Source organism: Lemur catta, chromosome 6 (genome assembly GCF_020740605.2).
Source record: "Lemur catta isolate mLemCat1 chromosome 6, mLemCat1.pri, whole genome shotgun sequence".
NCBI classification, from domain to species: Eukaryota; Metazoa; Chordata; class Mammalia; order Primates; family Lemuridae; genus Lemur; species Lemur catta.
This window is the reverse complement of record NC_059133.1, coordinates 57,565,725-57,593,296: the sequence shown is the minus strand read 5'-3', so window position 1 is coordinate 57,593,296 and position 27,572 is coordinate 57,565,725. Positions and strand designations below refer to the sequence as shown.

The 27,572-nt window shown below is 37.2% G+C and overlaps 2 protein-coding genes across 7 annotated transcripts in view; both read left to right on the top strand.

Annotated features, from left to right (window-relative positions):
* Positions 1–17,001, top strand: part of LARP4 (La ribonucleoprotein 4) — a 61,041-nt gene extending 44,040 nt beyond the window's left edge. For 5 of the 6 annotated variants that reach the window (XM_045554934.1, XM_045554936.1, XM_045554940.1 and 2 more), the window contains 6 exons: positions 4,946–5,158; positions 5,774–5,822; positions 9,996–10,157; positions 14,065–14,189; positions 14,302–14,470; positions 16,400–17,001. In XM_045554934.1, the coding sequence (XP_045410890.1) occupies positions 4,946–5,158; positions 5,774–5,822; positions 9,996–10,157; positions 14,065–14,189; positions 14,302–14,470; positions 16,400–16,738 (1,057 nt within the window). In that variant the 3' untranslated portion in view covers positions 16,739–17,001. The remainder of the gene's footprint in view (positions 1–4,945; positions 5,159–5,773; positions 5,823–9,995; positions 10,158–14,064; positions 14,190–14,301; positions 14,471–16,399) is intronic. The other variant, XM_045554937.1, reaches the window with a different exon arrangement.
* Positions 7,496–8,599, top strand: LOC123640380 (high mobility group protein B2-like). The gene has a single exon (XM_045554941.1). The coding sequence runs from the start codon at positions 7,675–7,677 to the stop codon at positions 8,305–8,307; it is 633 nt and encodes a 210-aa protein (XP_045410897.1). The 5' UTR covers positions 7,496–7,674; the 3' UTR covers positions 8,308–8,599.
* Positions 17,002–27,572: the final 10,571 nt, after the last annotated feature.

Here is a 27,572-nt window from a genome sequence, read left to right as displayed (position 1 = left end):
GGTCTCAAACTCCTGGACTCAAGCAATTCTCCTGCTTCAGTCTCTGAAAGCTCTGGGATTACAGGCATGAGCCACCATGCCTGACTTTGGATTGTTTTTTTTTTTTTAATAATAAAACAAACAATATTTTATGGTAACAGTCGTTGACATAAAATCTGATGTCTAATTGCCATTTAGTGTGTCAAATGGGTAACATTTTGGAGAATGAGAGTTCTTTGGGGATAGAAATGTTGTTAGCTGATTTGAATTGGGATGTATGTTATTTGGGGTTTTAAAGAATTGACTTTTGGCTGGGAGAGGTGGCTCATGCATGTAATCCTAGCACTCTGGGAGGCCAAGGCTTGATCGCCTGAGGTCAACAGTTCAAGACCAGCCTCAGCAAGAATGAGACCTTGTCTCCACTAAAAATAGAAAAGTTATCGGGGCGTGGTGGCACACACCTGTAATCCCAGCTACTCAGGAGGCTAAGGCAGGAGAATTGCTTGAGCCCAGCAGTTTGAGGTTACTGTGAGCTAGGCTGATGCCACAGCACTCTAGCCCAGGTGACAGAGCAAGACTCCGTCTCAAAAACAAACAAAAAAAAAGACTTTTGAAATGGTTTCCATGAACTATAGCCTACAACAGATAATAGCTATCATTTATTGAGCATTTAATGTCTCAAGCTCTGTTCCTAGACTTTACATGTTTTATCAGTTAATTTTGAGAATCCTATAAGATAGGTGTACTTAAATGTCTATTTTATAGATGAGGAAATTGAGACATAAAAAGTGGTAAATACTGTAGCAAAAATTTGACCTAGGCAGTTTGACTCCAAAGCTTGCACTTAAAGCACTATGTTCAGAGTAAATCATTAAGAATCTTGGAAAATGCTGATGTGGTAGCTCACACCTGTAATCCTAGAATTTAGCATTTTGAAGGCCGGCTGCTTGAGGCCAGGAGTGCAAGACCAGCCTGAGCAACATAGTGAGACCTCAACCCTACAAAAAATTTTTAAAAATCAGGCCGGGCATGGTGGCTCACGCCTGTAATCCTAGCACTCTGGGAGGCCGAGGTGGGCGGATCGTTGGAGCTTAGGAGTTCGAGACCAGCCTGAGCAAGAGCGAGACCCCGTCTCTACTAAACATAGAAAGAAATTATACAGAGAGCTAAAAATATATATAGAAAAATTAGCCAGGCATGGTGGCGCATGCCTGTAGTCCCAGCTACTCGGGAGGCTGAGGCAGTAGGATCGCTTAAGCCCGGGAGTCTGAGGTTGCTGTGAGCTAGGCTGATGCCACGGCACTCACTCTAGCCCAGGCAACAGAGTGAGACTCTGTCTCAAAAAAAAAAAAAAAAAATTAGCTGAACATGTTGGTGCACACCTGTTGAGGTGGGGAGATCACTTGAGCCCAGGAGTTCGGTGTCGCAGTGAACTATGATGACGTCACCACTTTCCAGCCTGGGTGACAGAACGAGACGATCTCTTTAAAAAAAAAAAAAAAAAAAAAGGCTGGGAGCAGTGGCTCACGCCTGTAATCCTAGCACTCTGGGAGGCCGAGTCGGGTGGATCACTCAAGGTCAGGAGTTCGAGACCTGCCTGACCAAGAGCAAGACCCCATCTCTACTAAAAATAGAAAGAAATTATCTGGCCAACTAAAAATATATGTAGAAAAAATTAGCTGGGCATGGTGGCACATGCCTGTAGTCCCAGCTACTCGGGAGGCTGAGGCAGGAGGATTGCTTAAGCCCAAGAGTTTGAGGTTGCTGTGAGCTAGGCTGACGCCACGGCACTCACTCTAGCCCGGGAAACAAAGTGAGACTCTGTCTCAAAAAAAAAAAAAGGTAAAATAAAAGTCTTGCTAGAGTTCACCTGGCTAGTTATAAGTAGGCCTAAGATATTAGAACATCTCAACATAAGCTGGCAAAGATTTTTCTTAATAATTCCATTAGAGTAAATCTGTTTATAACTTCTTGTATGAAGATAACAGATTTATGATTACAAATAATAGCTTTATGAAAAAAATTTTTTTTGAAGGGAAGACTGCTGGTGTTACAAATACATGAATTTTTTTGGTTTGTTTTTTATTTTTTGTTTTCTTTTGTTTGTTTGTTTTTGAGATAGTCTCACTCTGTTGCCTGAGCTAGAGTGCCGTGGTGTCAGCCTAGCTCACTCCCACCTCAAATTCCCAGATTTAGGCTATCCTCCTGCCTCAGCCTCCTGAGTAGCTGGGACTATAGGCACTCACCACCACGCCTGGCTAATTTTTTCTATTTTTAGTGCAGATGGAGTCTTGCTCTTGCTCAGGCTGGTCTCTAACTCCTGAGCTCAAGCAACCCTCCTGCCTCGGCCTCCCAGAGTGCTAGGATTACAGGCGTGAACCACTACTTCCGGCTTATAAAAATATGTATCTGTTGATTTTACGTACTTTTTTTGAACGAGTAAATTTTGCTTTAGACAGTTAAGTAGAATAGACATCTTTGTTATAAAGTACATTAAAGAAATTTTTAACTAAAAGTACTGATATTTGCAGATGCATTACTTTTTGTCTACTATGCCTTCTTGGTAAAGGGGGTGAATTATAGTAAGAAAGCCAGGAATAACAGTGGGGTTATCTTTGCTTATGGGGAGGTATACCTATGGTTTTGAAGATACAGTGTAGGTTTAGTTTAATTTTGCATGGTAATCCAAACCATCATGTACAGTTATTTTCCATATATTTAATCAGTGCAAACCACTCATGTCATATATTTAATCAGTGCAGGTTAATTTTTAATTACAGGAATAATATCTAAATACTTTCTTTTTATAAAAATGCAAACATTACAGATGAAAGTAAAAAGCTTTTTGACCAGCAACTCTCATCCTTGACTCCTTCTTGCTTCTAAGAAGTCACTGCTGTGGAGGCCTTAATAATAATCATAATAATAATTATTATTTTAATGTTATCAGTCAAAGAAACAAAAAGGTAACTTTTGGAGAGCACTTTTAACAGTTTTTGTGTGAACCTTGTGACAGCCCAGTGATGATCACTAGTCCTACTTAGAGAGAATGGGACTAACTTTCAGAAGTCCAGACGTTTTTCTACCTTTCCTACTTTATATTTCTTTTACTTCACTTCTCCTTTCTGTCTTTTATCATTTTCTTTCTACATTCTTTTTCTCTTTTGCCTGGATTGAGATTGTAAGTCCTTCTCAGTGAAGGGTAAGATTATGAGATCTGAGGGCTGTTTAAACCTCATAACTTGTTTGTTAGGTATATTGAAATGCAATGTGAAAATTTGGTGAATGATAGTTTCCCAATGAGGTCATTTTCAGATGTGATAGGTAATATGTATGTTTTTTAAATTACTTTTTTTTAGGTGACATACCATAATTTTCATTGCTGTTTTTAAAAATCTGTTTTGTAACATAAAGTAATTCTTTAAAAAAGTGTCATTTTATATGAAACAGCACAACTTTGTAGGCTGATTTTTATCTTTCAGTTTTAATAGTAATAACTTAATTTTTTATGGTCTCTAAAGAATAGGACAGCTAAAGATGCAGTTGGAATTAATATTTAATTATTGGGCTTATAATTACTTATGAGGTTTTAAATCCCTGTTCAGAGAGCCAGGAATTGGCAACATGTTATTAATATTATAAATTTGTAACTGTGAAAATAGATTGTAAAAATTGGGATATATAAACTGTAAGTAATGGGCCAAACATAAATCTCACACTTCCTTGTTAATCTACTGTAGAGCCAAGGTCCTTGGTTGCTTAGGCTTGCTCTAGATGTTTTTGTTATTGATTAACCTGCATCCTCTCTCCATTACTCTACCTTAGCTTCATCTGCTTACAGGTTTTTAGGAAGTTGGGTGCTTATACACATCATCCAAGATAAAAGCTACTTTGGTTAAAAGGAGGTTTGTTTTTTTAACTACATTGCATATCATAATTCATGAAGTCATGCCAGTCAGTTGGTTGCATTGCTTTATTTTCCTAATTTTTTGTCCAAGTGTGGATCTTTGAACAACTAATTTCATTTTGTGAAGGATGCTAGGTTTCTAGTATATTCAAATACTTCTTACCCTTTTCATTGTTGCTCCCCTGTACAGCCTTGCAAGACATTTTTTCCTAATTTCCTCCTTTGAAAATTTAACGCATACTTATTATGGAATATCTATGTGTACTGTGTATGTGTTTTATACATAAAAGCATTACTATTGGGGGATTCCCCCCAATTTTTTTTACTCTCACTGGGGTAGCTTGGCTCCCATTGTGAATTCATGGCATAGAGTCATTAATCTTAAAGACTGGCTAATTTAAACATGTAAAGAATGCGGACCGAGCGGGGTGGCTCACACCTGTAATCCTAGCACTCTGGGAGGCCGAGGCGAGAGGATCGCTCGAGGTCAGTAGTTCGAGACCAGCCTGAGCAAGAGCAAGACCCTGTCTCTACTAAAAATAGAAAGAAATGATCTGGACAGCTAAAAATATATATAGAAAAAAAATTAGCCGGGCATGGTGGCACATGCCTGTAGTCCCAGCTACTCGGGAGGCTGAGGCAGAAGGATTGCTTAAGCCCAGGAGTTTGAGGTTGCTGTGAGCTAGGCTGACGCCACGGCACTCTAGCCTGGTAGCCTGGGTAACAGAGTGAGACTCTGTCTCCAAAAAAAAAAAAAAAAGAACACAGCTAATGTTAAAAACATAATCTAAAATCCTGATTATATTCTGAATATTGAGGTAGAAGTAGCTTTATCTCCACTTTGGATCCCCACCCTTGAAACACTGCTTTTTTAAATGTAAAAATTCTTCTGCCTTTTAAAAATAATATGTCTGGATTATAAAAATAGTTATATTTCATATGAAATATATTCATTTTTTATTTTTTGAAAAAGTATAGCCAAAGCAAATTTTTAACCTGAGAAAAGATTTTTCTGTCTTGATTTATCCCTTTGTGTATGTGATCTTATATTTCTCATAGTGTGAAGCCTCATTTTAGGTTATCCAGTGGTTCAGAACACTCAACAGAGAGCTCTGTGTCGTTGGGCGATGGACAGTTGAACAGATCGAGTTCAAGGAACTTTCCAACTGAACGGCATAACCCTACAGTACCAGGGCATCAGGAGCAAACTTACGTTACAAAGGAGACTCCCACTTTGCAGATGGAACAGAATGGGGACTATGGTAGGGGGAGGTAAGGAAATGTGGGCATATGAAAAATTTTATCATAATGTGAGCATCCTGAATATTTGAATACCATAATTTGTTGATTTTTGTTTTATCTTAATTATTGGTATATGGTTATGCTAAACAAATACATTGTATAACATGAGTTAATAGTTTTTATGATTATTAAGAAATAAAGAGTACCTGAATATATCACTGAATCAGAGGTTTATGAAGTTACTCTGAAGTTCTTTATAGTTCACTTAAGAAAGAACAGCTTAGGAAGATTAGATAACTATCTGCCTTGTAGTTTTAACTTCTTCCACTTCTAAACTATAGAAGTGAGGTTACTTATTGTCTGCCCTGCCTGAGTTAAACCCTAATAATGCTTCTGCTGTGAAAAAAAATGCTACTAAAAATAGGCCCAGTTTCTTTGTGGTGGTGGTAGTAGGTGAAGTTTTTGGTAAATTCGCTCAGGATCTCTTCAGAAAAATATGTTTATCTTTTAATGATAACAGAGAAGAGTGGCCCCAGGTTTAGAAAGTATAAATATTTAAAATAGAAATGTGTCTACCTTTGATAGAATGTAATTATTTGAAGAAACTTACAAGTTGTTCCATCCCCCTTTTTTTGTTGTTAAAAGGAGAACTCTTTTCAGAGGTCGAAGACGACGAGAAGATGACAGGATCCCAGTAAGTTGTGTTTTTTTTTTTAACTTTTAATTAACATCTTTTAGATTTTTTTCCCCCCCTGTGATTTGCTGTGGTGTTGGCTTGTGGTCTGTCCTTCCTTTCTGGGTTTTCATTTTATTGATTCTAGTATTCAGAAAAGGTAAATAGAACCTGAATTTGACCCCAAAATATTCACCACCACCACTCACACACCTAGCCTCAAGCACATACAGTTAGGAATTTGACTTGTGTTACTTACTTAAAAATTTTATATTTGAATATCTATTATATTCACATGGTTTAGAAATAAACTTATGAAAAGTTTATTGCATTATTTATGGACATTTAAGTAGTTTCAATCTTTTACAAACAGTGTTATTACAGACAGTGCAATGATAATCTCATTTACAACTATCATTTCCTGTGTGTGCAATTATATCTGAAGGAAAACCCTTGAAGGGGGATTTTTGGATCACAATTCAATTGCTACCAAACAGCCTTTTTTATGAATTGTGCCAACTTTCATTCCCACAAACAGTAAACAAAAGTTCTACTTATCTATGGCCTTACAAAATGTATGATTTCCATTTTTGTTTTTTTTTTCTTTCTGTCCTTTGGCCAGTCTGAGAGGACATGTATGATTCACTCTTAAAGCTCTGTTGGATGATGTTAGAAACTTAAACTATTTATTAATTGCTATTTTGGGCCTATATTCTACCTACATTCTTATATGTACTGATCTTATAAGACATCTTATAGATAGAAAATATTCATATTTTTACACGTCTTCTTATTTGAACTTCAACTTTCCTAGCTTCAAATTATTCATATTTTTATTTTTTGTGGTTCATAGTGAATGTTTGCAATCTCTTAACTGGGGGCAAAAAGAGTTGAGAAAAATGGTGTGGGAAAGCATGGAGATCTTCTAAAACTCCCCCTAAAATTTACAGATACATTATAAATATGTAACATAATGTTTATTTTACTTGTATGAAGCTTTGTAGTGAAAGAAAACTTCATTTTCAAAGAAGAAAATGTATTGCATTATAACACAAAGAATTGTCTTTTCTATATTATGGGCAGCTATGAAACTTTAGGCAACAATTCTTTTCTTCCTTCCTTCCCTTCCTTCCCTTTCTTTCCCTTTCTTTCTTTTCTTTCTTTTCCTTCAAGAGACAGGGTTTCACTCTGTTGCCCAGGCTAGAGTGTAGTGGCATGATCATAGCTCACTGCAGTTTCAAACTCCTGGGCTCAAGTAATCCTCCTGCCTCAGCTTCCCAAGTAGCTGGGACTATACGCTCATGCCACTGTGCCCAGCTAAGTTTTTTAATTTTTGTACAGACAGGGTCTCACTATGTTGCCCAGGCTGGTCTTGAACTCCTGCGCTCAGGCAGTCTTCCCACTTGAGCCTCCCAAAGTGCTAGGACTACAGACAGGCATGAACCACCACCATGCTTGGCCTGCAACAGTTTTTTTTCGTCTGCCACTATAGCAGTCCACATGAATCTTCAAGTGGTCCTCAACAATTGGGAGAGGAGAGGTTAGATTTGAGGTCTGTTTAATATGTTTTAAATGTCATGATTGAGGACTAAAAGTTGGGGTGAAGGAAAAGGAGACAGGCATGCCTTCTAGTAGGAAGGGCAGTGTAGAAGAGCCCTTGTGCAGGAGGGAGATCTTAGAGATCAAATTTAGGATTTGCAAACCTAAACATAGTAATTGAAAAGATGAAATCAGCAAAACAAGAGGCTGAGGATTGCGTTAGAGATAAACCAGTTCTCTCCGGGAGCTGGGGAGCTGGGGGATTGCTGTGGTCTCCGGCTGCTGTGCGGGACTCTGAGGAGAAGCTCGAGCAGGTAGACGCCGTTCTGCCACCATGGGCAAAGGAGACCCCAACAAGCCGAGGGGCAAAATGTCCTCCTATGCCTTCTTCGTGCAGACCTGCCGGGAAGAGCACAAGAAAAAACACCCAGACTCTTCCGTGAATTTCGCCGAATTCTCCAAGAAATGTTCGGAGAGATGGAAGACCATGTCTGCAAAGGAAAAGTCGAAGTTTGAAGATATGGCAAAAAGTGACAAAGCTCGCTATGACAGGGAGATGAAAATTTATGTTCCTCCCAAAGGTGATAAGAAAGGAAAGAAAAAGGATCCCAATGCACCTAAAAGGCCACCATCTGCCTTCTTCCTGTTTTGCTCTGAACGTCGCCCAAAGATCAAAAGTGAACATCCAGGCCTATCCACTGGGGATACTGCAAAAAAATTGGGTGAAATGTGGTCTAAACAGTCAGCCAAAGATAAACAACCATATGAACAGAAGGCAGCTAAGCTAAAGGAGAAATATGAAAAGGATATTGCGGTAGACTGTGCCAAGGGCAAAAGTGAAGCAGGAAAGAAGGGCCCTGGCAGGCCAACAGGCTCAAAGAAGAAGAATGAACCAGAAGATAAGGAAGAAGAGGAAGAGGAGGAAGAAGATGAGGACGATGATGAGGAAGAGGAAGATAGAGAATAAATGGCTATCCTGTAATGATGCGTATGAAGTGTGTGTGTATGCTCAGGCAATTGTTTTGCTAAGAATGTGGATTCAAGTGCAGCTCAATATTAGCTCAGTATAAAAACTGTACAGATTTTTTGTATAGCTGATAAGATTCTTTGTAGAGAAAATACTTTTACAAAAAATACAGGTTGTAGCTTTTTGAGGGGCTACTACATGCAGTTAGATTTTAAAGCTTCTGATTGTTGAATGTTCCTAAATATTTAATGGTTTCTTCAATTTCTTGACTTGTGTATGGTAGCACAGCAAACTGATAGGAATTAGTATCAATAGTAAATTTTGGGTTTTCTAGGATGTTGCATTTTGTTTTTTAAAAATTTTGTAATAAAATTATGTATATTAAAAAAAAAGAAAAGATGAAATCATGCAGAGTACTCTCTGAAGAGTGATAAAAGTGGTCCAAATATGGAATTTTACAGAACATAAGTAATAGCTGAAAATGAGATTATTCAGTATGTTGTTTGAAGTGTCCAGGCAAAACTGAATAGATGTGGCTAACGGGCAAAGGGATATCTGAGTTTCAGGTAAAGGCCTAGGTTGAAAATATTTAAAGTGTACAATTCGATGATTTTTTGTAAATCTACAAAAACCCATCAAAATTTAGGAAGTAGATAGGGAGAGAGGAGTAAGCACATGACTGTCAGATATGAGAAGAACCAAGAGAAAGAGGTATCACAGAAACCAAGAGAAGAATGAGCTCCCAAAGGAAAGAATGGTTAGCATACCATATGCTATAGTGAGGTCAGGAAGTCTGTCAGGTTTTGCATTGTGGAGGGCATTGGTGGCTTGCCAAACACAATTTTAGTGGAGTGATGAGTATAGAGATGAGGAAGTGGAGGAGATACAAGTGAGAGTCTTGTCAGAGGACATACAGCATAGTAGATTGAAAGGAAAGATGAGATTTTCAAAAATGTTATGTGGAAGAAAGATATTGTTCTCTTTTGAAACTATATAGGAGCAAGATGATGACACATTTAGGTAAGGTGAGTATTCTTTTTTGGTAGGGGGAGACAGGGTCTCAACTGTCTCCCAGGCTACAGTGCAGTGGCTTGATCATAGCTTACTGCAACCTCCAACTCTAGGACTCAAGTGACCCTCCTGCCTCAGCCTCCTGAGTAGCTAGGACGTGCACACCACCATACCTGGCTAATTTTTCTAATTTTTGTGACAAGGGTTTGCTCTTGCTCAGGCTGGAGTTTTTCTGTTTTTTGTAGATAAAGGTTCTTTCTCTTGCTCAGGTTGGTCTTGAACTCCTGGGCTCAAGCCATCCTCACATCTCAGCCTCCCAAAGTGCTGGGATTATAGGCAAGAGTCACCAGGCCTGGTCATGTGTGCGTGTTTTTGATATGGAGCGGGGATAGCAAATTTAAAAATCAGTGAATAGTGGAGATAGGTTAGAAGGTTCAAGGAGTGTGGCAAAGTTTGCAAAAAAAAAAAATGGGCGAGAACTGACTAAAGATAAACAGAATTAATAAAGACTAATGAGAGCTCAACTGAGTAGAGAAACCAAATATTTATAGAGACACAGCTCTGTGCATTAGGCTAGAGGTTTTGTTTGTTTCTTTTCTTGCAGCTTTCAACATTTGTGGCATAAGATTAGAGAATTAAATAGGCGTGTGACTTGTTTTATTATTTGTGTCTTTTAGAGACCCCATCCTTCAACAGCTGAAGCAAAGGCTCCAACACCAAAGTTTGACTTACTAGCCTCAAATTTTCCTCCTTTACCTGGAAGTTCATCAAGAATGCCAGGTGAACTTGTTTTGGAGAATAGGATGTCCGATGTTGTTAAAGGTGTCTACAAAGAAAAGGTAAACATTGAATCATCTTACCTTATGAGACCATATTTAGGCTTTATTTTTAGGATTATTGTTTAAAATTTTATTTGCACATAGTACATATTTCTATCATGATTTTTTTTTTTGTTTTTGAGACCAGAAGTTCAAGACCAGCCTGGGCAACATAGCAACTCTATTTAAAAAAAAAAATTTTTTTTTTTTTTTTTTAATTAGCCAGGCATGATGGCATGGCCTATAATCCTAGCTACCTGGGAGACTGAGCTGGGAGGATGGCTTGAGCCCAGGAGTTTAAGGCTTCAATGAGATGTGGTCATGACACTGCATTCCAGCCTTAGCGACAGAGCAAGACCCTTATCTCTTAACAACAACAACAACAAAAAAAGACGAAGAAGAAGAAATCATTTTCCCTTGGAATTTTGAAGATATTATTCCAATGTCTTCCTTCATTTAAAAATATGATAAAATATGGTAGTTATTTCATTAATTCTAAGATAGACTTTTTAAATGTTTTATCACCCTAAAAATCAGTCCTTCTTATAGTTAAAAGCTATTGTGGTTTATATGGCACTTTTTTCTTTTTAATACATAAAATAATGGTATTATATTTCTTCTCAGATATAATACACACACACATTTTTAAATAATAAAGTGTACATCCCCTTATAATCCCAACCCACAATTAGGTCCTGTAAACATCCTCAGTATCTTAGCAGTGACATGTGTATCTCCTCCCTATTTACAGTCCTCCTTCTCCTGTCCTGCTTAGATATAAATATTATTCTGACTTTGTGATGATAATGATAATTTTCTTTCTTTCTTCACAGTTTTTATTCTGGGTTGGCAAGCTTTTCCTGTAAAGGACTAATAGTAAATATTTTAGGCTTTGTGGCCACATACTGTCATATATACCTTGTTTGTTTTTACAGGCCTTTAATGATAACTTGAAAGCCATTCCTAGCTTTTTTGCCGTACCAAAACAAGTTGAAGGCTGAATTTGGCCTGTGAATCTAAGTTTGCCAACCCCTGTCCTAAACAATATATTGTCTCTCGTGCCTATTTTTGAACACTATATAAAGGAAATTGTGTGTATTCTTCTGTTATTTCTTCTGTTTTATATGGTTTGCAATTCATCACTGTTGATAGAGATGACTATACCTCATTTCGAACTGTTGTGTAATATTCTGTGGTACAAATACAACATTCATCCATTCTACTGTTAATGGATGTTTCAGGTGGTTTTCTTGTTTGTTTGCTGCTAAAAGCAGTGCTGCTATAAATATTGAAATCTTTTGTTCATGTGAGCAAGAACTTTTCTAGGGTATATTCATAGGAGTGGAGTTGCTAGGTCATGGGGGAATGTTTTTTTAAAACCTCAGAGTCTTTCAAATATTTTTTTTCTATTGGACTATCTTACAGATTTATGTAACTTTTCATATATTCTGGATACTAATCCTTTGTCAGTTACAGGTCTTGCAAATAATCTTTAGTTTTATGGTTTTCAGTCTTTACTGTCTTTGGGTGAAAACAAGTTCTTAATTTTTATTTTAATGTCCTATTTATCAGTCTTTATGATTTGTTCTTTTTGTATCTTTTTATTTTTTTTTTTTATTTTTTTTTTTTTTATTTTATTTTTTTTTTTTGAGACAGAGTCTCACTTTGTTGCCCGGGCTAGAGTGAGTGCCGTGGCGTCAGCCTAGCTCACAGCAACCTCAGACTGACTCCTGGGCTTAAGCGATCCTACTGCCTCAGCCTCCCGAGTAGCTGGGACTACAGGCATGAGCCACCATGCCCGGCTAATTTTTTTATATATATATTTTTAGTTGGCCAGATAATTTCTTTCTATTTTTAGTAGAGACGGGGTCTCACTCTTGCTCAGGCTGGTCTCGAACTCCTGACCTCGAGCGATCCACCCGCCTCGGCCTCCCAGAGCTAGGATTACAGGCGTGAGCCACCGCGCCCGGCCTTCTTTTTGTATCTTGCTTAACATATTCTAGCTTCCAGAGAGTCTTTTTTGTTTTTTTTGTTTGTTTGTTTTTTTGAGACAGTTTCACTCTGTTGCCCAGGCTAGAGTGCTGTGGCATCAGCCTAGCTCACAGCAACCTCAAACTCCTGGGCTCAAGCAATCCTACTGCCTCAGCCTCCCAAGTAGCTGGGACTACAGGCATTGGCCACCATGCCCGGCTAATTTTTTCTATATATATTTTAGTTGTCCGGTTAATTTCTTTCTATTTTTTGGTAGAGACAGGGTCTCGCTCTTGCTCAGGCTGGTCTCGAACTCCTGACCTTGAGCAATCCTCCCGCCTTGGCCTCCCAGAGTGCTAGGATTACAGGCGTGAGCCACCGCAAGCGGCCCAGAGAGTCTTTTGAGAACCCAAGCATTCTGATTCCTAATCTCTGTGACTTGTTTTTTGGTCTCTCTGGAACCTTTTAGGATTTTTTATTTATCCTTGGTGTAGTGTGAAATTTCATATTGATGTATCTTGGGTATGGCTCTTTTTTTTTTTGTTTCATTGCACTGGATGTTTGGTGAACCTTTTCAATCTGGAAGCTGTTCTGTGATGTGAAATTTTCCTGTATAATCTCTTTGATAAATTTTTCATCTCTGTTTTCTTCTCTCTGTTTTTCTTATTTTGAGTTTTCTTAATTTTGGTCTTATATGTGTTTTCTTCAAAGTTTACCTAAACACTACCTTCTAAACCTACTGAAAAATTTATCTCATCAGTCAGTTTTGATTTCTAGGACTCTTTCTTTTTTAATTGTGATAAATGCACAACAACATAACATTTCCCATATTAACATTTTAGGTGTGTATAGTCTAGTTGTGTCAAGTACATTTACATTGTTGTGCAACTAATCTCTATAACTCTTTATCTTACAAAACCAAAACTCTGTACACATTAAATTGCAGCTCCTTCCCCCTCCCCTTCCCTAAGCCCTAGGCAACCAGCATTCTACTTTCTGACTCTGTCAAATGACTGCTCTACATACTTCATATAAGTGGAATCATACAGTATTTGTCTTTCTGTGACTGGCTTATTTTACTTAGCATAATATCCTGAAGGTTCATCCATGTTGAAGTATGTATCATTTCTTTTATTGCGAAATAATATTCCATTATTTGGATATACTACATTTTGTTTGTCCATTTACCAGTTGATGTACATTTGGGTTGTTTCCACTTTTTGGCTATTATGAATAATGCTATTATGAACATTTGTGTGAAAATTTTTGTATAGACATGTTTCTATTTCTCTTGGTTACATGCCCAAGGAGTGGAATTGCTGGGACATATGGTAACTCCATATTTATTAAACTTTTTAAGGAACTGCCAGATTGTTTTCTAAAGCAGTGCATCATTTTACATTGCCACCCTCAATGTATGACAGTTCCAGTAGGTCCATATTATCACCAATATTTGCTAATGTCATGTCTTTTTTATTAAAACCATCCTAGTGGATATGAAGTGGTTTTTTCATTGTAGTTTTTTGGTTTTGTTTTGTTTTGTTTGAGACAGGGTCTCATTTTGTCCCTGGGCTAGAGTACAGTGTCATCATCATAGCTCACTGCAACCTCAGACTCCTGGGCTCAAGTGATTGTCCTGCCTCTGTCTCCCAAGTTGCTGGGACCACAGGCGTGTGCCACCACACCTGGCTAATTTTTCTATTTTTTGTAGAGATGGGGTCTCACTTTTGCTCAGGCTGGTCTCGACCCCCTGACTTCAAGGGATCCTACCACCTCAGCCTCCCAAAGTGCTAGGATTACAGGTGTGAGCCAACACACCTGGTTTCATTGTGGTTTAGATTTTTATTTCTCTAATAACTAATGATGTTGATCGTCTTCTCATATGTTTATTGGCCATTTGTATATCTTATTTGGAAAAATGTCTGAGTGTAATTTTGAAATATCTTTTTACTTTAAGGATAGTGAAGAGCTGAGAGTTAGTTGCCCAGTGCCTGCAGAAGATGAGCAGACAGACTACACTTCTGCCCAGCAGCTCAGTACAAATACCAGTCCTCCATGTGCAGCTGAGCTTCCTGCATTAAGGTACAAGTTTCAGTATAGAATACATCAACAGTAAATTACTTTTTGTTCCGTTCAGTTGCTTAACTGTTTGCTTGTTATTCTGAGTCTAATGTCAAGCTCTTTTTTTCGTTAGCACAACTCAGCAAGAAAAGGATTTAATAGAGGATTCTACTGTTCAGAAGGATGTTCTCAACCAGATAACTGTACCAGTTTCTTCCCCAACTACTGCAAAGCCAGCAAGGGCAAATACTGCTTCACCATGTAATAGTAACATAAATGCAGCTGTAGCTGTGGTCCTACAGGTAACTTGAAGAGTTTCATTTATGTGAGAAAAAATATAATACATTAGATAGTAAAGTATTTTTTTCACATAACACTTTGTTAGGGCACATTCATTTGGAAGTAGCCCAAATTGAAGCTGAAAGAGGCCATAAGAGTTTTAAGGTCACAGCAAAGAGATGGGAACTTTTATGTCATGTTGAGGGAATGAAGAATTTATTATTCATTCTATTTCTTTTGATTTTTTTTTCTGATCATATTATAATAAAGTGAAGCTTCTTCATTTTCCAAATTATGATGAATTTATCATTTTTGGATAGCATAACAAGGCCTTGAGCCTCTTGAAATTCTTTTCATTGTATGTATCAGTGGTCCCCAACTTTTTTGGCACCAGGGACCAGTTTCATGGAAGACAGTTTTTCCAAGGACCGGGGTAGGGGTGGTTTCGGGTTGATTCAAGTACATTTCATTTATGGTACAGTCAAACCTCTCTGCTAATGATAATCTGTATTTGCAGCTGCTCCCCAGCGCTGGCATCACCAGCTCAGCTCCACCTCAGATCATCAGGCATTAGATTCTCATAAGGAGTGCACAACCTAGATATTCCTCACATGCGCAATTTACAGTAGGGTTTGCGCTCCTATAAGAATCTAATGCTGGCTGGGCGCAGTGGCTCACGCCTGTAATCCTAGCACTCTGGGAGGCCAAGGCGGGTGGATCATTTGAGCTCAGGAGTTTGAGACCAGCCTGAGCAACAGCAAGGCCCCGTCTTTACTAAAAATAGAAAGAAATTATATGGACAACTAAAAATATATATAGAAAAAATTAGCCGGGCATGGTGTCGCATGCCTGTAGTCCCAGCTACTTGGGAGGCTGAGGTAGTAGGATTGCTTGAGCCCAGGAGTTTGAGGTTGCTGTGAGCTAGGCTGACGCCACGGCACTCTAGGCCGGGCAACAGAGTGAGACTCTGTCTCAAAAACAGAATCTAATGCCCCTGCTCATCTGAAAGGAGGCAGAGCTTATGTGGTGATGCGAGCAATGCGGAGCAGCTGTAAATACAGATGAAGCTTCTCGCTTGCCAGTGGCTCACCTTCTGTGTGGCCTGGTTCCTAACAGGCCATATACCAGTACTGGTTCACAGCCCAGGGGTTGGGGACCACAGATATATGTGACACTTAATAAATCTATGAGTGGCCACTGAGGGGTTACTCCCACTTGCATTCAAGTTCCAGAATTGTTTCATAATTTAATAATGGGGAAAATATAGAAAAGCAGGAAAAAACCCACAAAATTTACCTATAATCCATTTAGTGATGTAACTAATATGATTTTAATATAGCTTTTTATCAGTTGAGAACGTCTTATTTAATAATGACAGTAATAATAATTTTTAAAAAGCAGCTACCACTTGAATGCTTACTATGATTCTAGAATTAGGGTAAAGACTGGTGCTTTATTCTATTCTCACAACATTCCACCTTTTTCAGTTGAGGTAATTAAGACTTTCTATTAGTCTTCTATTAATATTCTGCCTGCCCTGCTGCAATTCTTATGTATTACTCCCAGGATTTTTTATGGCAAAGAAAGAGGGTAAAACCATTTTATTTCATCATACAGCTATGCCATTATTAATTTATCCTTTCTTAGGCATTTAGGTTGTTTGCATTACTTTCATCACTAGATAATGTTGATATGAACATCCTTCAGATAAATTCATCTAGTGAAATTATTGTATCATAAATAAATTGCTAAGGCTTCTTATTATTTTCAACAAATATATATATTTTTAAGATTGTACTAGTACGTTCTAATTGCAGTGTATATGAGAGTGTCTATTGCCCTTTCCTAGAAAATAGCCTATGGTTTTCCTATGGTTAACATGATCTTTTTTGTACTTTATTATTTACAGAATGTGTGCCATAAATTATTTTTTGTTTCTTATCCTTTCAAAGGAACCCAGAAAATTAAGTTACGCTGAAGTGTGCCAGAAGCCCCCTAAAGAGCCATCTTCAGTTCTTGTACAGCCACTACGGGAACTTCGCTCCAATGTAGTGTCTCCTACCAAAAATGAAGAGAATACAGCTCCTGAGAAGTCTGTTGAGAAACCACATGAGAAGCCAGAAGCAAGGGCTAGTAAGGATTATTCTGGCTTCCGAGGCAATACCATTCCCAGGGGAGCAGCTGGAAAAATCAGGGAACAGAGACGCCAGTTCAGCCATAGGGCTATACCTCAGGGAGTGACTCGACGTAATGGCAAAGAGCAATATGTGCCACCCAGATCACCAAAGTAAAAAAAAAACACAAAAACAAAAAAACAAAAACTATTCACACACTTCTCTCTCTTCCCATTAAACTTGAGCCGTGGCTATATTGAACTGTTTTGGAAGGGAGTGGGTAGCCAGGAAGGAAGCAGGAAAAAGTATGTCCTTAAATCATTATGGATTTTGGAGTTGTGAACAGTAGGATCCCAAAATTCATCTCTAATGTGATTTTTAAATGCTGGAGGATTCCAATCAGTATATATATATATGTGTGTGTGTGTGTGTGTATATACATATATTTATACACACACATATATAAAAAGTATAATTTTTCTATTTTTGTTTTTGATTTTAGTTTGCAGAGATTTTCTGCCTGGAATCAATTTTGAGGGTTCAGATTTAGCTTGGAAAAAAGAACGTTATACATCCTTCAGTATAGGAGATGAGGGAGTGAGAGAAAATATTTTTTGAACAAGGATTTCTGTAAAATTAGAAATTACTTTTTTTAATCTATTTAAAGTTTGGCTTGGAGAATGCCATCTCTGACTACATGGCCTTTTGTTGCAAAGCAGATTGTTGGCTGGGGTGCCTGTTGTGGGTGTGAGTGTGTAGAAGAGCGATTGAAGCCAAATCTATTGTCGCGTTAGTAAATGATTTGAAAACTGAATGTAATACTTGAGTAGTTTTTTTTTCTTAGTTTGAAATTTAGTCTGTCTTTTTGACCTTACTAATATTTCATTCAAGAAGTTATTAAGCTCTGATTGTACTTGGAGATGTGACTACCAATCAGTTTGATACTCAAGGAAAGAATAGAGATTATTTAAAAAATTGAAAAATTTCATCTTAGACCTGAGTAGATAGGTCAGATGGAGTTGAGAGGTTTAAACTACCCTGTGATTTTTTTTTTCCCCCATGACATGGGAAACAAAAGTGTTTTTTTGTTAATCTGTGTTACTCTGTTCTTTGCCCACCCCCCAAAACAAAGTAACCACCTACTGAATTGTATGTTTGTAACTGCTTTGATCGGTGTAGTTAAATCATACAAGTGTTCTAAATTTCAATTTTGAACGTTGAAGTATTTACTCTTCTGTTCACATATTTAGAATCTTAGGTCCCAGAGTGGTAGGGCAAACTGACCCTACGATAATTTATTTGTGTTAGTGTTAAAGATGAAACATTGTAACTGACTCTTAAAGTGTTATAGTGTAGAAGTAAAAAGAAACTTTTTTAAAAGGCTTAATTTGTGGGGAACTTTTTTCTGTTTACAGTGTATTTATCACCTTCTTTCCCTCCCCTTCTTCAAAAAAAGACATACAATTTGGAATTCACTGAAACAGAACCAGCAAGTCAGGAGATTTTTAAGTTAAGATGAGGAAAGTGGTTGAAGAAAATTAATGCATAATTTCTCAGTGAATAAAGTTGTAGCTCTCATATATTAAATAGGCAAGTTTACATGCTGGTATTTAGGAAATGGCTAAAATATTAAAAACCATGTTGCATTAATCTGTTTTAAGTCATACCATGTTCAGAGTTCTACGTAAGGTGGGTTTTATTTTTCTTTTTATGGATAGTTTGTAATAAGAACTGTCCCTTGTGTTAGTGAATTACATATGTACAAATTGAAACTGTAAATTGTGAACACTGGAAAGCACCATTGTGACATAGAGTAAACATCTTAGTAATATATTAAAATGAATGTAAATGGAGGTTAAAATTACATTACTGTGAAACTCATCTTCCAACTCTAAGTTAAGCTTTGGAGATTTGTATTAGTGGGTAGCTGTTAAGAGCTTTGAAAACACTGCACATTTCTGTACAAGCCAGAATTATTATTTGTAACTTATTATTCAGCTTAAAAATTGCTTTTGATTTGTTGGATTTTATAACATGGTATATATTTACTCAGTTTGAAACTATTCATTTCTACACACTATTTTTCAAATCATCTAATAGATGAAACATACAGTAAAACTACCTGTGCTGAAATTTGGGGGAAGTTTAGGTCCTTTTAAAAAAAAGTATTAATAATCATTGACTACATCTATGATAAAACTGCTTATTTTGGTTTACTTAGATAATGCTGCAGTTGGTGGAAATGATAAACATTAAAGTGTTAACATCTGTGAATGCATTGGATTCAAGAGAATAAACATTTTGTAAAAATCACTTGGTAAGGATTATAAACTTAATTATTGCACTTAAAGTGAAACATTACCTATTTTTTTTAACAATGTGTCACAGATGTAGGCTTGTATTACATGTTTGCTTGTATGTCTTGCTGTTAGTCTACCAACTTCTAAAAATCTACAGATTGTAACACAAGAAAAGTCTTCTTTTGAAGAAAGCGTGTTTTTGCTTTTTCTCCAAACGTTATTGAAAGTAGAAATTTAATTTGAAGACATGACCATTTTTTAAATTTCTTATAAAATATAGTGTTTTAATTTAATTTGCCTCATTACATCTAATAGTTCCCATTTGATGGGATATATAGGGAAGAATAAGTGTGTGTATGTGTGTGTGTATATATAATATATATATTCACAGTATGTATTTAGCATTTATTTTATTACAGCAGATTTAAGGATTTTTTCTAAATGATGCCTGTGAGTTGTGTGAAACTTGGCTTTTTTCCAAGCATTACTCTGTAACTGATGAGGGTGGGTGTTCATTGTAGTTCAACTATTTATTTGGTTGTTTAGATGGAAAAATTTTAATATCAAATTTTTCTCTTCACCTTTATGACTTACCATTTCCTTGGGCTGTTGGAGGCTGGAAATAGATATAAATGATATTGAATGTTTGGTACAGTGATATTCTGCCATAAGTTCTTACTGCATGAAAAGAACAAGAGTCACTCGTGCAAGTTCATTACCTTGCAGTTAATAGAAAAGGTACATAGAGACATTGCAAAACCTGTCTCCATTTTCTATCCTGATAAGTAAGGTTTTCATGATATCAAGGGCCTGTCTCTAGTCTGAGTAATTTCAATTTTGCCAAAATTAGACACTGACATTTAAAGTAGTGATTTCTTCTAAATTTTTTTTCAACTGGATTTTGGAGGAAGATAAGACTTAAGTGATACGGGTTTGTTGTTGTGGTCTTAAGTGCTCAATTTACAGGTGATCAAATGACATGCATAATTCTGATTTATTTTTGGTTCTTAAAATTAAGGTAGCTTGAATATTTCACATTCCTTTTTCTTGTTAAATAACCAGATTTGCTTTGCAAAAGGCTTCAATGATGGAGTGTTAGCATCTTCACTAGTATTTACACTAGAAAACAAGAAGAATGTTGCTGGAACAGAAAATAGTATTTAAAAGTTACTGAACACTTCTCTAGTTTATTAGGTATGGCCTTAATAATTAGTCTCTTGGCTTAAATGTCCACTGGTTCTACTATGACATAGTTGAACAACACTGGAGTTAAGTCTCTGATATTTGTGCTAGCAATATATATGAACCATATTTTAAAAGTACCCGTTTTGTTTTGTTTTCCTTTTTTTTTTTTTAACAGAAATGGTAAAACTCAAAAGAGGACATGTATTCCTTTTAAGGGGGTTTTATAAATTCTTAATTATAATATATGATGGATTTTTTCCTAACATTTTATATTTCCTTACAATTTGTTGGCCATTAATTTAACTGGGCTTTTTGGCATATGCTAATGTAGCTAGCCTGAGCTTCCAAGAAGATACTTAGACATTTCACTTTTATTAGCTCAATGAGGATATTTTAAGAAGTTGAAAGAGAATTTGTTTTCAAGTTGAGAATCAATTCTCTTTTAAAATTCACGTGATTATTAAATAACTTAAAGTTTATATTTTAAAGCTGAGAACTTTTTATGAATCTTTGAGTAGACAGTTCCAAAAGTGCAACTCAGATATCAACAGGCTGTGTATTAAATGGTTTTATTTTCAGTTTTGCAGCACAGAACACTGATTAGTATATGTAAAGAAAGATCCATATCAACGTTGATTTTTTTTTTTTTAACCTGATTCAGGTGTCCTTTGAGTGACATCTCTTAAATGTGAGGGGGTGGGAGTCAGAACCAGTTCTCTGGCTTCTTATTTTGTCCATTGCTTAGGTTTGTTCCTGTTGTCAAAACTGTCCCCCCAAAAGGTGTGACACATGCTCATGCATAAAATGTTAAAATGAGTACATCCTTGTATTTGTATTTGTTTTCAACATTGCCAAGGTGCTATGGGAAACTAAAGTAAACAAAATTAGAAAAAAAATAAAATTATTAAAAGCAGGACTGGTGTATGTCTAATGACTATGTCTGTGTATTTTTCAATAATTTTATGTGTTGCTCCTTCTCTAGTTCTATCATTATTCTGGTCTCAGCTAGTTTTTTGGTTTTTGGGGGGGAAGAGGAGTGGGAGGTATGGTAGTATAGTATTTTATGTGTAAAACAAGGACAGAGAGCCAAGGTAAATACTCAGGTTTATAATTCTCGGATTTTCTTTTCATTCTTTTAGTATCAGAGGCAGTTATTGAAGGAAAAAAAAATCCCAGGATAATGTACAGTTTAAGAATTTTACCATCATGGGGTGGATTATTGCCTTGCTTGAGTATGTGATTATCAAACCCAGCTAAAGGGTATTTGGGGTTTCTTAAAGGAAAATTTCGTTAGGAAATTTAAATGAATGTTTTAGTTTTTAAAAGATGTTTCTTTTTAAGGCAAAAATGCAAAAACTGAATGAGTCTCTGGCTTTTTAACAGCTGTTATTTGTAAGTTAATGTGATAGCTTTTATTGAATGTACTATGTTGTTAAAAAAAAACACTAGTGGTGTTTCATGACTATTTTGTTTATTCTTGAATTGTTAAAGTGAAATTTTATGGTAGAAATCTAGGTCTTAATTTCGAAGTATATTCTCTTAATTCTCAGAAATACTTTTCTACCTAGTTATATGATATGGATATGTTTGTAAATAATATACCTTAAGGTAACACATTTAATATGAGCATTCACTTTAATAATTACTTTGCTGTTTATGTAGCATTGCCCATGAGCTAAACCTTTCATTTGCTAATAAACAGTTACATGTATCTTAACAAAGATGGCTCATATCAGTGAGGAAAACGGTCATCTTGGTAATGACAGGTTTACTGGGGATTAGGTACTAACAAAGCCTTAGGGCCTTATGTAAGTGTGTTAGTATATTTATTTGGCCAAGGTGTGGGGGTGCATAACATAAATTTTCTCTCAGGAGCACAGTATAATGGTGTATTCTTTTTAGTGGACTGAGAATCAAATTGGTAAACTCTGATAGGTAGGCTTTTGAGTTGTATTTAAAATGAGTGGATTTGCAAAGATACCTTATATTTAACCACATATCTTATTAGATAATATTAGCCTAAACATCATGCCTTCAAAGAATTTTAATTATATACCTGGAGGTCTTCAATAAAACGTTTCAACAGTTACTACCAAAGAATTGTGAATTTTCTTCTATCAAAGTGTCTTTATTCTAGCATGTCCCTGGAGGATCCCTCCCCCCAAAAATGTCTTTAGTTTGTATGAGGGTTTAAAGAAACTGGAATGTTTTCTCTTACTTTATATTACTCCCAAATAAGGACCCTCAGTTTCTTCTAGTCTTGTAGGAAGAAGGAGCAAGCTATGTAACCTTTGTCTTTTAAAATTCATTTTTTTAGTAGCTGTTCTGCAGGTCTTTGAAATTGCAGTATTTGTCTCCTGTTTTCATTGTATACATATTTGTATTAGACTTAGTGAACCATAGAAGTACTCCAGCTCCCCTGTAATATTACATTGGCTGTTATTTATCTTTATACACTTGTATTTTGAATTATGTAGTAAGTTCTAATTTTGCTATTATGCATTCCAAGTTCTGCATTAAAAAGTAGCTATTGACTTGTCAAAACAAGGGTATTCACTTAGCATTGGAGCAAATCATGATGAATAGAGCATTCAATCAGTATTTATTGCATGCTGTATTCCAGACAGTGTGGTAGGCAGTAAAAACAGGATTTCTGCTCTTATGGTGCTTAGCATGAAAAAGTCATAAATAATTGCAAAATTAGAACAATAGTAAATACAACAGCTGGAGTCTGAATCTATGGAGTTGAAGTGGGGGATGGTGCAAGGACGGAATACTTTGAGCAACTGAGAGTTCATATATCTGAAGGGGTAGGAGTTAATGAGTAGGAGGAGTGTGTCCCAGATCTGAGGGAACAAGCTACACCATTTTATGGTGCATTGGAAGAATTGTAGGGCCCTGCAGCCTACAGCATGGAAAATATTCCATCTTCCCAAGTGAGACTGGAGAAGTAGGTAAGAGGTAGACTTCTGGGATTTGAAGTATGTGGAGAATAGATGGGAGACCAGTTAGGTTATACCAGATAGTGATACAGCTGGAGCAAGGTGGAAGATTCGAATAACATGTAGAAAGTATAATCTGCACGCAAGTCGGGAAGGTTAAATATGGAAGAGGGAGGGAGGCATCAAAGATGACTCGTTAATTTGTCTTACAGGACTGGATGGATGTTTGTGCCATTCACTATGATTGGCAAAAAACCTGTTGTGGGGAGGGCAAAATTATAAGTACAGTTTTGAGATGACTGTTCTTTTTTGCAGGATTTTTTATAATCCTAATCATGACAAGAAGGGGGCAGGGGCAGAAAAAAAAAATACTAACCCAGAAGCAATCCTTTCAAGTCCAGTAGTTCATCTCTAGTATGGGGTGGTTTAGTTTTCATTTTTGTTTTTTTGCAGGGGAGGTGGGGCAGTGTTGAGACAGGGTCTCTCTTGCCAGGACTAGAGTGCAGTGGCGTCCTTACAGCTCACTACAACCTCAAACTACTAGGCTCAAGCAATCTTCCTGCCTCAGCCTCCCGAACAGCAGGGACTTCAGGTGGGTGTCACCGTGCCTGGCTAACGGTGGTTTTAATTAGATCACGTTTCCTTTCAACTAATTTTAAAAGTGACTGTTAGGGACAGGGCTAAAAATTGTTGGTTTATATCTGCGCCTTTTTCTCTGTCTTTATTGTTGTGTCCTTAATCCCAGTTGTCATCCTCTTTCCACCTGGATGGTCTCCAAGTCACCAACTATTGTGCTAAGCACTTGACGTGATTTCATTTAAGACACTGTCTTCACCAATATGCCTGACTGCTACTGGAGAGGAATAAGCATTAAGTTTGTCTTGACTATTTACTATGTCTAAGAAAAATTTTTTCTTGTTACCAACTTGACATTTTTCTGTGGATTCCTAAAAGACTTATAATTTATGCCTGCCTAAGAAAACCAGTTGTATCTTAGAAGTCACATAACACTCCCATGAACCCGTCTTGGAGGTCGTAGAATTTCCATGTCTGTCAAACCTTTTCCCCTACCTGGAATGTAACAATAGGCTTGCCATAGCCAACTCTGCAACTAATCTTGGTGCAGTCAGGCAAATAATTTAATTCTCTCAGCTTGCATACTCATACACAAAATTAGGGAGTAATAGCAAATATTCTCAAAGTTTCCAGATGTAAGTAAACTTTTTTTTTCTGAGACAGAGTCTCACTCTGTTGCCCGGGCTAGAGTGAGTGCCATGGCGTCAGCCTAGCTCACAGCAACCCCAAACTCCTGGGCTTAAGCGATCCTACTGCCTCAGCCTCCCGCGTAGCTGGGACTATAGGCATGCGCCACCATGCCCAGCTAATTTTTTGTATATATATTTTTAGTTGGCCAGATAATTTCTTTCTATTTTTAGTAGAGATGGGGTCTCACTCTTGGCTCAGGCTTGTCTCAAACTCCTGACCTCGAGTGATCCACCCGCCTCGGCCTCCCAGAGTGCTAGGATTACAGGCGTGAGCCACTGCGCCCGGCCCTGTAAGTAAACTTTTAAAAATTTGTTTTAATTGTGTCTAATCACTTATTTTCTTGCAGATGTATAGCTGTTTGGTAGCATGCCATTTTTCATCAGTATTCAAACCTTGAAAAAATGCCCACACACTAACTTTCCATGACCTTAATTGTTCTGTACTATACTAGGTGCACAGGATACTGAAATTACAAATTTCCTACTCTTAATAACTTTAAAGTCGAGCATTTTATAAACTAAAATATTGCTATAAAGTGTTTTGAAAACTTTTGTAGTATTAGAAATACACAGGAAAGAGTGATCAACTCTTCTGGTGAGGAAGAGGTTAACTTTTAAGTTGAGTCTTGATCACTATGTGTTTGCTAGATAATCAGTGAAAGAAAGGGCATGCTAGCAAAGAAGAGGGTAAAGGCAAAGAGGAATGTCAAGTGGGAAATTCCCTTTAATAGTTTGGAATGGGTACAGCATAGATTTCAATAGAGTCTGGCAATAGGAAAGCTGAAGAGTTTCATGGGTTATCAAATCATGATCGATTGTATGCTAAGAAAATAGATTTTCACTTGATTCTGTAGGAAATGGAGAATCATAATCTAAGCAGAGGATTAATACAAGATTTGAAGTTGAACAATCACATGCTGGAAACATGTCCATAACAAAATAATTGTATCTTATGATGGAACACTATATATCACCTAATATGTACTGCTTTTATATGTCAAAAAGTTGATATAGATTGACATGTAGAAATTTATACCTTTATAATTTAAAAATTACTATATATTTATGGATACATACATCTAGTAAAAGTATAAAAATATACCAATGTACTTGGGAATTATACCAACTTCAAAATGACAAATACCTTTTAATTAATCTTTGGGGAAGGAGGGAGGGAGGTGAATAACAACAGGGATGCATGTATAAAGCTTTCTGCTATGTCATGTCTTAACAATTCTGAGGCAGAAATGGTGAAATTTTACTATTTGTTAAATCTAGATGGTGAGATGGGTACACAGGGGTAGTTCTCTACATTTGGAAATGTTTTCAAATAAAGACAATTTTTTAAAATATGAAGGGGTGTAGGGTACAGTGGCTTACACCTGCAATCCCAGCACTCTGGGAGGCCAAGGCTGGAGTTCAGGAATTCGAGACCAGCCTGAGCAAGAGCAAGACCCTGTGTCTACTAAACAAAAATTAGCTGGGCATCCTAGCGCTCGCCTGTTGTCCCAGCTACTCAGGAGGCTGAGGCAGGAGGACTGCTTGAGTCCAGGGGTTTGAGGTTGCACTGAGCTATGATGACGCCACGGCACTCTAGCCAGGGCAACGGAGCGAGACTCTGTCTCAAAAAAACAAAAAACAACCAACAACCTCCAGGGTAACCCAGTCATCGGGAGCCTGCACTTTTGTGAGTTTTACCTCCTGGTGCACTACCAGGTATTTATAATGAATATTGACCTATTGATGGGATGGGGCAGGGGGCTGGAGGAATTATCTCTTGCTTCTGGCAGGGAGAGGGTATAAAGAAACCATTTTGAAGAAACCAGAGCATCATGTTTTTAACAAGATCTGACCTTAGGAAAAACTTGAGCGAGACTCTCTCAAAAAAAAAAAAAAAATTAAAATTTCTGTACAAGAAACCATAACTGAAGTAAAAGAATAACAATAAAAACAAGCCATAATAGACTGAAGATAACTGCAATACATTATACCATATAGAGGATTCATATTAAAACTTTTTTGATACGAAAACATAAGAAAAAATAATCAAAAGGGAAAAAGGGCCGGGCGCGGTGGCTCACGCCTATAATCCTAGCTCTCTGGGAGGCTGAGGCAGGTGGATCGCTCGAGGTCAGGAGTTCGAGACCAGCCTGAGCAAGACCCTGTCTCTACTAAAAATAGAAATAAATTATCTGGCCGGGCGCGGTGGCTCACGCCTGTAATCCTAGCTCTGGGAGGCCGAGGCGGGTGGATCGCTCGAGGTCAGGAGTTCGAGGCCAGCCTGAGCAAGAGTGAGACCCCGTCTCTACTAAAAATAGAAAGAAATTATCTGGCCAACTAAAAATATATATACAAAAAAATTAGCCGGGCATGGTGGCTCATGCCTGTAGTCCCAGCTACTCGGGAGGCTGAGGCAGTAGGATCGCTTAAGCCCAGGAGTCTGAGGTTGCTGTGAGCTAGGCTGACGCCACTCACTCTAGCCCGGGCAACAAAGTGAGACTCTGTCTCAAAAAAAAAAAAAAAAAAAAAAAAAGAAAGAAATTATCTGGACAACTAAAAATATATATAGAAAAAATTAGCTAGGCACGGTGGTGCATGCCTGTAGTCCCAGCTACTCGGGAGGCTGAGGCAGTAGGATCGCTTAAACCCAGGAGTTTGAGGTTGCTGTGAGCTAGGCTGACGCCACTCACTCTAGCCCGGGCAACAAAGTGAGACTGTCTCAAAAAAAAAAGAAAAAGGGCAAGGTTGTAAAGGAAAGTCCACTGGTATGAGAATCCAAGAGCTAATCAACTCAGCCTCTCTATTAGGGAAATGCAAATTGTATCTTATAACAAGATTCCACTTCATAGCCATCATACTGGCAACATTTTAATAGTGTGATGATACCAAGTACAGGAAGATGCAGAGCAGTGGGAACCCTCATATATTTCTGGTGGGTATGTTAATTGATCCAGGTTTGGAAAGCCATTTGGCAATATGTATTACAGATGAAGGTAATCAAACTTAATGACCTAGGTATATACAAAAAATTCTCACATATGGACCCAAAAAGATGTGTACAAGAATGTTGTGGCAACTTTGCAATAGCAAAAAAACAAAACAAAACAAAAAAGCAAAACTAAAACCAAAAAAAAATCCTAAATGTCTAACAGGGGAAAATTACAGTATATTCTTAAAATGGGATACCAATCAGTAGTAAAAATGAATTATCTAGAACTGCATGTAGTTGCAGAAGGGTGTGTACAATGTGATGTTATGCCCATAAACTTTATTAATATGCTAAAGATACTATATATTTTATACCTATATTGTTTACTAC

What these genes read in the sequence shown, in the direction of transcription:
- LOC123640380 (XM_045554941.1), top strand. Translation starts at nt 7,675, where the DNA reads ATGGGCAAAGGAGACCCCAACAAGCCGAGGGGCAAAATGTCCTCCTAT.